The sequence below is a fragment of the Carassius gibelio genome, chromosome B14 (genome assembly GCF_023724105.1).
Source record: "Carassius gibelio isolate Cgi1373 ecotype wild population from Czech Republic chromosome B14, carGib1.2-hapl.c, whole genome shotgun sequence".
Taxonomy (NCBI): Eukaryota; Metazoa; Chordata; class Actinopteri; order Cypriniformes; family Cyprinidae; genus Carassius; species Carassius gibelio.
In genome coordinates this window covers 13,069,216-13,079,359 of record NC_068409.1, presented here as the reverse complement: position 1 = coordinate 13,079,359, position 10,144 = coordinate 13,069,216, and the positions used below count along the sequence as shown (strand labels likewise).

Genomic DNA, 10,144 nt, shown 5'->3' with positions numbered 1-10,144 from the left:
GACACGGAATGACTTCGAGTGAATGAATGTATGATTTACATTTAGAGAACGAGATGATGACTATGCAATATTTTTTCCTTTACTGAATACAAAATATTTTGAGGGAATGGGTGAACATTTTGTAGTTGATTGTTTTCAGATTTTAAATTTAATTGTGTGATAATTTCTTTGTTCATTTTAGGAATCTGTTATGGACAATCACAAAACCCAAAGCCAAGAGAGCTGAGATGGTACAGTAATCGCATATCACACTACCTTAAACAATAATGTAAAAGAACAATATTAAAAATAAGAAATAATGGTAGACATTCTCACAAACAGGAACACTCTTTGGTTTAATAAAACAGGTGATGATAGGATGGGTTATGGGTTTCGGGCAGTATTTATTCATCAGTGCAGCTGATGGAAACTCATCACGTCACACAGATCACACTATGAGAGCGGCAGAATCAAGGGCAGTTGATAGTCATGTAGAAAAATCACCAAAATGGCAGAATTTGTGCTCAGATATGGCCTCTGTTGATTGTAAAGTACACTAAGTGGCGGAAACTTGAGATCTTAAGTCATTTGCGTCGAAGTTGGCATGTATTTCACTAACAATTGAATGTTTTTAGCTGAATCTCATATCTCGGAAAGTATTACAGCTAATCGTCACTTCTGGTGAGTAAAGGCCTTAAACACAATGGCAGTAAAATCAGACAATATTCAGGATGATTCACCACTAATATGAAATTTAGCATCTTAGCAACTGGCTAGTTTGTTTAGCTGTTGAAGGACACTGTCCTAATCAGCAAGCACATTCATATCATAAGCATTAATATATATATATATACTGTATATATATATATATATATATATATTTAATCAACTCCATGTTCTTGTGTTATGGCAGGACAGAACGCTATGACATCACTGTGAACGTGTGCTATAAATCAAAACTGTTTTATTAACTAAACTAAGTTTTATTTTTAAAGCCATGGCTTATATGCTTTATAGAGACACTGAATATTTTTTTTTATTAATATGCACACAAGCCAATGTGGATTGGATGGAATGTCTGGAATATTCGGAATGTTCAAAACAACGGAATGGCTGCCTGAATCCTAGTATTTTTCTGAATCTGAAAATTTGCCTGTGTTTAGACATACACAATGATCTGCGACTAACAGGTTTTCCTGAACGCGTTATTTACAATAATTGCGGACATAATATAATGAGAATACAAGTATGCTCTATCAAACCACGGCATACTGTAGCTTATTTTTTCTTAATAAAAATAAGAGAGGATGGATAATACAATCTGACTCCAAGTTTTTCAAATCTGATTTTCTCATTATTGAGTAATTCAGTCCCGCTGTTTTCCCTCTTTTCAGTGCAGTTACAGCAATGAGAAATAACGTCATACATAAACAAGCAACAAGCGAGCATAAAAACACAAGCCAGATTCTTTCGTAGCTCATAAAATAAGAGCCAGGCTTCGTTTAGAGACCCTAAAAATAGGAATCTCACAACTTTCTTCTTTAGAGTTATTTGCTAAGCTCGTTTGACTGATACTAGGAAGACGACACGGCATTTGCACACAAACATTTTCTAGCAAATAAGCTGAATAAATAGCCATGAAGATTGTCTGTTATTGCTGATCTGGGATCAGACTCCCATAAACAACCAACGGACACAGGACATCTTCATTCAGAAACAAATATTGCACCATTGTCACTGTCTGTTTACGTAATGTGTGCTCACAACCACGTTGTGAGAGCTAACGTAAATAAATGTAGACACAAAGAACTAGATTCTACTGTACAGTAGTGAAGATGAAGAGAATATATATTTGTATTTATATAGCCCTATTGATCCAATTGTAGTTGTATGTGATCGATGTCACCCCTCACATTCTGAAGTACTGTAAAAAGCACAAAGAAGTCAATTCAAGATGAGCGCTAAGATAAGCGCTAAGGTTTCAATCACGGCGGCTTGCAAACACATGTGATTCCTTTTTAATAGATCAAATCCAGTTTACTAGAGTGTAATGTGAATGTGTGGCACAATGTAATGAGGGACTTGTTTTAAAGTTTAGTTACCTAAACCACAGATGTGAACAACAAGCTATTTAACACTGGTGTCTGTCGGACAACAAAACCCAAAACCAGTGTAATTCAGCTAAAAATTTAAAATGAAATGGGATACGGCATACTGATAAACAAAGAAAAATTGTTAGCATGCTTAGAGGAAAACAGACAGCAAAACAACCAAATCATATGTGATATCGTACGTTCCCTTCCATATTAAAGTTTTCAGTCTTATTAATCAGATATGATATGACAATTCATGATGGCAGCAGGAACTGTATACTGGTTTGGATAATAAATGAATATCCATACAGTATTTATCTATAAGTATACCACATGGATTCATCTGTAATATCTATAACAGAGCAACAATCAAAAATATGATATGATTGGAGAAATCTCTCCACGATCAATTTATGGCTTTTACTCATAGTCATTGTTATATATATATATATATATATATATATATATATATATATATATATATATATATATATATATATATATATATATATATATATATATATATATATATATATATATATATATATATACTGTATGTGTGTATATCTGTGGTCATATACATTTTTTTTTTCATTTGCTATGTACAAACAGAATTAATGAACACAGGGAATATTCTTGCTCTAAGATCCAGACTCATGGGGCATTTAATTTGTCTTTAAACAGAGTCTGATGTATGCAATGTAACATTTCTAGTGCACACATTGTATTTTCCTCATTGTTTTAATCAGAAAATGTCTATTTTTTTTGTTAAAGACATGATGTGGCACAAATTTTGAGTCCAGAGATCTTTGAACATATGCGAGAGAGGGGAAGGGGAAAGAGAAGGTGGATTTCATGACATTAATGATTCCTGTTTTATTACAACATGTTGTGGAACGTTGTTACTTTTTATTGAACATATCTTGAAATGGGCCTGGGAGGAATTTCATGACGGTGTCCACGATGCTTTCCTCCTCCTCTTCTTCATTGCCGCAGCCGGCAGGGATTGCTTTCTTGGGACGGGTCAGACTGCCTTCTGATGCCTGCTCCATGGCTGCCTGGGCTTCTGCCTCCTTCTCTTCCTTCTTCTTTATACCATACTGAAAAATACACAACAGTGTGTTAGGTGTTTCCACATGTGACCTTTGGAGCCAATATCCATTGTTGTTTTTTTACTCTACAAAGATTTGCATGCAGTTTACTAAAACAAAATCCTTAGAATAGTTTTTTTGTTAAATGAAATTAACTAAATAAATAATAAATAAAAGAAGAACACAGCAAAATGACTAACATTTTAAATAAAATTACAATGAAAACAGATAATAATTCATAAAACTTATAAAACTATATCCATGATATTTTAATAAGTCTGCTTGCATGTGAACTTGTTCAAACAAACAAACAAACACAAATAAATAAATATATATATATTTTTTTCTTTTTTATATATAGATAAAACATTTAAAAATAAAAATTGTCTGCATTTTAGGGTATAGGATAATGTAGTCGAAATAAGAGATTATTATGGCATTGCTTAATATGATGTTACTTGCTGTTTCCTTGCAATTGTTTGTGAATTTTGCTAGCAGAAAATGTTTTTTATATAATTTTTATTATTATTATTATTTTATTTATTTTTTTACAGCGTAGACCCAATGTGTCATAATGTCATAAAACTGAAAATATATGAGCACTTTGGTGTCTGGAAAGGACAGGCAATTTGCTAAATGAATGACTTGCAGGACTATTTTCTCATAATTAGCATACAAATGTTTGAGCATTGGAGACTTTTGGCTACACTCATTTCTAGATTGCCTCATGACCTGGATGTTAATTTAGAGACATTTAAATTGGAATGGTGTTGACTATGTCCATAAAACTTTGGCGTGCTGCCAAATGGCAAGTCAGTGTAATAATTTGGACCAGACAGTAAACTGAGTAATTCACAGAAGCTTCATTTAGATCTGAGACACTTTCTCATTTATAAACTAATGTCCTAATTTTAAATGGTGAGCCAAATATTGGCAAGGAAATCCACTTCATTAGAGCGCTTAGATAACAAATGGTCCATTTTTTTTTTTTTTTTTTACTTCTGAGGCTCATTAATTCTTGCCTATTCAGTTTTATCATTTTGGCTACATTAGAAAGACCACAAATTTGTTAAGTAATTTTATATTGTGTTTATGCTTTATATATATTTTTTTGCTTTATAAGTTTTTTGCATTTTTGTTATGTTTTTGAAACCGGTTTCTTTTGCTCATGAAGGCTTTATTTAGCTGCTTAAAAAATACAGTAAAACAACAGTTATGCATTATTATTACAATTTAAAATATTTTCAAATGTAATTTGTCCCTGTGTTGGCAAAGCTAAATTTTCTGCATTATTACTCCAGTCTTTAGTGTCACATGCTTTTTCAGAAATCATTCTAATATCCTGAGGAATGCGGATGTGTAGTAATGGGTTGGAAGGAGATTTATATGAAGGCATGATGTTTAGGGCAAGGCATATATCCCTTTTAGGACTCTCTGCTGCTCTAAGACATATATAATTGTGACGTTTTGTCAATAAATTGATTAAACAATGGATGATTTCTGGCGCTGTCTACTGAGCTCACAAGCTAGCTCATGCAATCAGCAGCTGACCTTCTAAACAATGTTTTTTTTTTTTTTTTGTGCTTTTCTCAAACCGTCTACTTGCAATAATTTCATCACTTATGTGCGCATGAAATCTTATTAATGCAGCTTAATCTGAGAAATACTTATGGGTTACTTGAAGAGAGTGCTTGGCATACCCTGAAGTTCAGTCATCGTGGATAAGACATAAGGACTACCCTCAGTATTGCAGTCACGTTTTGTACAGAATGTGGAGATGTTGCCTTAATCCTTGTGGTAAATTAGACCCATGGGGTGATGGCTTAGTGGAAAAAAGTCAGGCTTTTTGGCCTCCCATCCTCTCAACATGGCTTTGCATAAAAATGTATCTGTCTCATTCCGGCTCTGTTTGCTCACAAGAGGAGATCATCCTCCATTTTGTGCACCCATGCATACAATCTCTGAGACTCAGCGGCCCAAGGTAAATTATCATGACAAATTCATAAGTGGCAAGTCTATTAATAATAATTTGTGGCTCTGACTTTAATACATTAGATGAAGCAAATGTCCTTGATGCCATTTAAACAATCACAAATTTTTCTATCTATCTATCTAACATTTATTGTTATTTTATTATTATTAGTAGTAGTAGTAGTAGTAGTAGTATTAGTAGTAGTAGTAGTATTAATAATAATAATAATAATAATAATAATAACAAAAAAATAATAATTGTAAAAATACTTTACAATAATATTGTTTTTGTTGTAATTTGGATCAAATAAGTGCAGGCTTGGTGCAGCAGAAGAGACTTCTTTAAACATTAACATTAAACACACACACACACACACACATGCTTTTGTTTTTGTGAACATCCCATAGGCGTAATGGTTTTTATAATGTAGAAACTGTATATTCTATCGCCCTTCACCAACCCTACCCCTAACCCTAACCCTCACAGGAAACTTTGTGCATTTTTACTTTCTCAAAAAAAAACTAATTCTGTATGATTTATAAGTGTTTTGAAAAATGGGGACATGGGTTATGTCCTCATAAGTCACCCTCTCCTTGTAATACCTGTGTCATACCCATGTCATTATACAGACTTGTGTCCTGATATGTCACTAAAACATGCCCACATATATTATATATATATATATATATATATATATAATATTTTAAGTTATATATTTGTTTTCATTGTTATAAATACTAGATATTATCTACTTATTTGTATTTATTTTTTTTTTCTTTTATTATGTGTTTTATGTTCTGTTGCTGTCATTGTGTTGTACTGCGGAGCTTCTGTCACGAAAACAAATTCCTCGTATGTGTAAACATACCTGGCAATAAAGCTCATTCTGATTCTGATTCTGATATTATGTGTCTGTTTACTTATTAATAAATATTATTATTATATGTTAATACATTAAAACATTAGGCCAATTTCTGGCAATAACTGTTATAAAAATTATTAACAAACAAATATGTTAATTATATCAAAAATAAACATATATAACATCTATATTTATAAAATTATGATTATTTTATTAAAAATAATTAAAAACAGATAACCAATAAATTAACATTTCTATTTGATTATAAGTGGAAATTAATTAATCTATATTCTATATTAATAAACATCAACTTATATAGCATTTCATATTGTAATAATGTTTATTGTAATGCACATAATGTAATTAAGATTTTAAATACAACAATCTATTATTAGAATAATATTTCTATTTTCATAATCCCTGGGTCTTTCCTTCCATGACACCTCTTCTTTTTTTTCTTCTTCTTCTTCACATTGTCACACAGAAAAGCAGCCATATGGTGGTATGAGCACAGGGACTGAAGCTTAGTCAATCTCCACAGCCTCTATAGTAATGGAATGCTTGCCAGAGCTAGACTGTTATTTTTCCAGTCCCTCTGGTTCACAGCGTGCGCCTCAGGGCCCGTCCATCCCCATACACAGCGTACCACTCAAGTGCTACAAAGCAGCATTCAGCCTCCTCAAGAGTGAAACTAACAAAGAAACCCCCATAAATAACTTTCACTTCATGTACTTATGTAATGTATAATTCTATAATGTCATTCAACCACAACTTTTTAGTTTTAATTATTGGGTAACTTAAACTAAATAAAAATGAGAAAGGCTGCTAGGCCACTATATAGCTGAATTAAAATAAGTTTCAGTTTTCTTTTTATGTTATTTAAGTGAATGTTTATGATAATTACCTTATGATCATATAAACATTTTGACAACTCATAACAGTGGACAATTATTTCACGGTACATTTACCTTATCCCTGATGCCCTGTCGAAGTGATTCCCTCTCCGCTTCCATTTTTGCATACTTTGCCTTCCTCTCCTCTTCCTGTTGCCTCAGGGCTTCCTGTCTTTCTTCCTCCTTTCTCTCGGCATCAGGGTCCTTCTCCTCCTCGCCCCCCAGCATTTTCCCCATGTCTTTGGTCGCCCCTTTGAGAACAAAAGAAGGAGAGAATAAGGAACAGAAAATCCCGGACTGCATTCAGGTCACTAAAAGGGACTTCCAAAGACAATTGGAGGATAACCTCTAATACAAGGTGAACTGAAAAGCTGATAAATTAGTTCTCACTGTCATCCAGTTTCTTTTATAAATACTCTCAATGACGATTGTTCTCTTTGTCGTTAAGACATGCAAGTAGGGCAGCCGCCAAGAAAAGGACAATGGGTCAGATCGTTATAACAAAAGGACTCCATTAGGACCAGGAGAATACAGGAATTTGAAAAAGCAGATAATAAGTTCTGATTGCGTCCGCAACTCACATTCATCAGTTATCAGATCTACAGTGTGACTATGTGAGACCTTGTGTATCTCTCCACTGGTTGGTCAAACCTTATCATTGCGACACAATTACTTTTGTTATAAGTGAGTAATTAGAAGTTAGCAAAAGACAAGTGCTTAAAATACATGATATGTAAAAATTGATAGCCTGAATGCACTGTAAGTCGCTTTGGATAAAAGCGTCTGCTAAATGCATAAATTTAATTTTAATTTAATTTTTAAAATCACACGTACAGTATCCCTTCAAGAGCAGCCAGCTAACACAGTCCTAAAATACAGACACTGACACTAAATAAAACCTTAAATCAGGGCAAATAGTGGAAACAATGCATTGATTTAGCATAAGATGAACATTCATTATCATGATATTGTAAGCTCAGAAAAACGAATCTGCATTTACATGAATTGTAATATGTTTCAGTGTTAATTAATAACTTTGCATTGCGCCGCTTTCTGTACATATTCATTTACCAAATGTTTTTTTCCCCTAAAAAACTAATAAATGTAAAGTATAATGTAAAATATTTATAGAATTAGTGCACAAACAGGATTTAAACAAGTGCAAAAAGATCCATGTTACTGTCTTTTTTGACTGAATTGCTTTTGTTATCGTTAATTAATTTGATGAATTCATAAAAAAGTAAAGGAGAAATATGGCAATTCAGTAACAATGAGCTTTCAGATCTAAATAATATTTGTGACATGATACAATCATATTAATTCAGGGTAGAAAGTCTACAATTCATGGCATCAAGTGTGGCATACACTGCAAAAAAAAAAAAAAAAAATTCAAAAAGCATCTTACTCTGTATTTTTAGTAAGTCAAGAGTCAAGATACATTATACTTACATCAAGATACAAGATACTTGAGATACAAAGTAAATATATGAAGAGTTTGGTTCCAAAACACAATAAATTCATTTTGATTAATTTGAGTAAAATTTTGTTTTCTTTATCAAGATGAAAACCACTATTTTCTGTTTCAAACTTTCACATAGCATCTTTAGTTTATAATAACATTAAAAATCAAAATCCAGGTTTTGATTTTCAAAGATTTATTATAAAATTGTATATTTTTTCCCCAAAATGCAATAAATTCAAGATACTGTTTATTTCTCAAAATTCAATACATCCATCGAATCAGTATGAAAGTTATTTTTCATATTGGAACTTTGAAAATACACAACATAGTAAATTGATCCACATATGATAGCCTCTGAACTTGGTCAATACTAATTATATTATATCATAATCAATACTTATATACAGGCACTGGACTAAAAATAAATACACTAGTCATCACTTCCAAAATGAATTCATCGGATTCAAACTGGATAAAAAGTGTCTGGCAAATGTAATAAGATCTGATGACACTGTAAGAGGTTTGACTGTAAAACAGGTTTTACCACTACATTTATCTGAAGCAACTGAAATTCCATTACTGTGTCATTGCTAATGCCATCCTCTACAGTGTAAGAAAAAAAATCCATAGAAGAAACAGAAAAGGTACTAATATATGTATATATATATATATATGTGTGTGTGTGTTAACTACAGTATATATATATATATATATATATATATATATATATATATATATATATATATATATATATATATACTGTAGTTAACATTCTATTGAAGTAGCATAGAGAAAAATGCAGTTGGACAAGGCTTTAAACACACTTTAGTTATCCGATTAATATTATTTTTATTATCTTGTCAATAATACTCAAATAATAGTACAAATAGCCACATTCAAAGCTATAGTTTTTGTCCCACTGCCAGCTTCGTGACGAGTTACTGTAGGCTGACATAGCAGAACAGAAGTTATCCAAGTTCATGCAATATGTATTTATGTCATGTCAGTTTGTGCTGAGACAGAACGGCATGTAAATGCATGAAGGGTTCTGTTTTCAGTCCAGGAGTTTTGTTCTCCCTCGATCAGCAGTTGAGGGCGGCACACTGCCATTCCACTGGTCCATGAGGTCTGCATTCAACCTGCGTGACACATGGTCTCGCATTTACTGCTCTCTAGCAATTGATTTTAATGAGTGCTTGGTCTCTCTGACAGCAAAGATGTGTAAAGACTTCAGCCTTCTCTTTCATCAACCCTGGCTGTTCCTTAACTTCAAATATACTTGAGAGTTTGGAGGAGCAAGCTTATATTTACTCTGGTACTCTGGGTTGCTGAGCATAGTCATCTGCTTTTTGTCAGGTGTTCATGAGAGACCCAGTTTACGGTTAGTGTACGCAAGAGTCATAGCGAAAGTTGCTGATAACTAGATAGTAATACAATTTAAGTCACAAAAACATTGATATTCTATAATTCATAATAATTTGTTTTTGATGTTTTAATGTAAAAAATAAAAATAAACCCATAAAATGTACGTAAAAATACTGTATAGCTACAGTTTACAATTTACAATATAAGGTGTATTTTTTTATATTCTATCTATATCTATATATATATAATGATGTACTGATAAAATAATACAGTACATAATAAAAGAGACACATGATTAGTTATGCAGTAAGCATTAATTTAACAGCAAGACGTGTAACATAAAAAAAGTAAATGCACATAATTCAAAACAAAAACTATCGAGAAACATAATTATTTAAACCGAATACCATCAAATGTAAAATTGTGG

At 32.2% G+C, this 10,144-nt stretch overlaps 1 protein-coding gene across 1 annotated transcript in view; it reads right to left on the bottom strand.

Annotated features, from left to right (window-relative positions):
- Window positions 1–2,581: 2,581 nt before the first annotated feature.
- Window positions 2,582–10,144, bottom strand: part of LOC127971968 (complexin-1-like) — a 41,434-nt gene continuing 33,871 nt past the window's right edge. The window contains exons 3-4 of the mRNA XM_052575320.1: window positions 6,966–7,141; window positions 2,582–3,172 (exon numbers count right to left, since the gene is read on the bottom strand). Of these exons, the coding sequence (XP_052431280.1) occupies window positions 2,975–3,172; window positions 6,966–7,141 (374 nt within the window). The 3' untranslated portion in view covers window positions 2,582–2,974. The remainder of the gene's footprint in view (window positions 3,173–6,965; window positions 7,142–10,144) is intronic.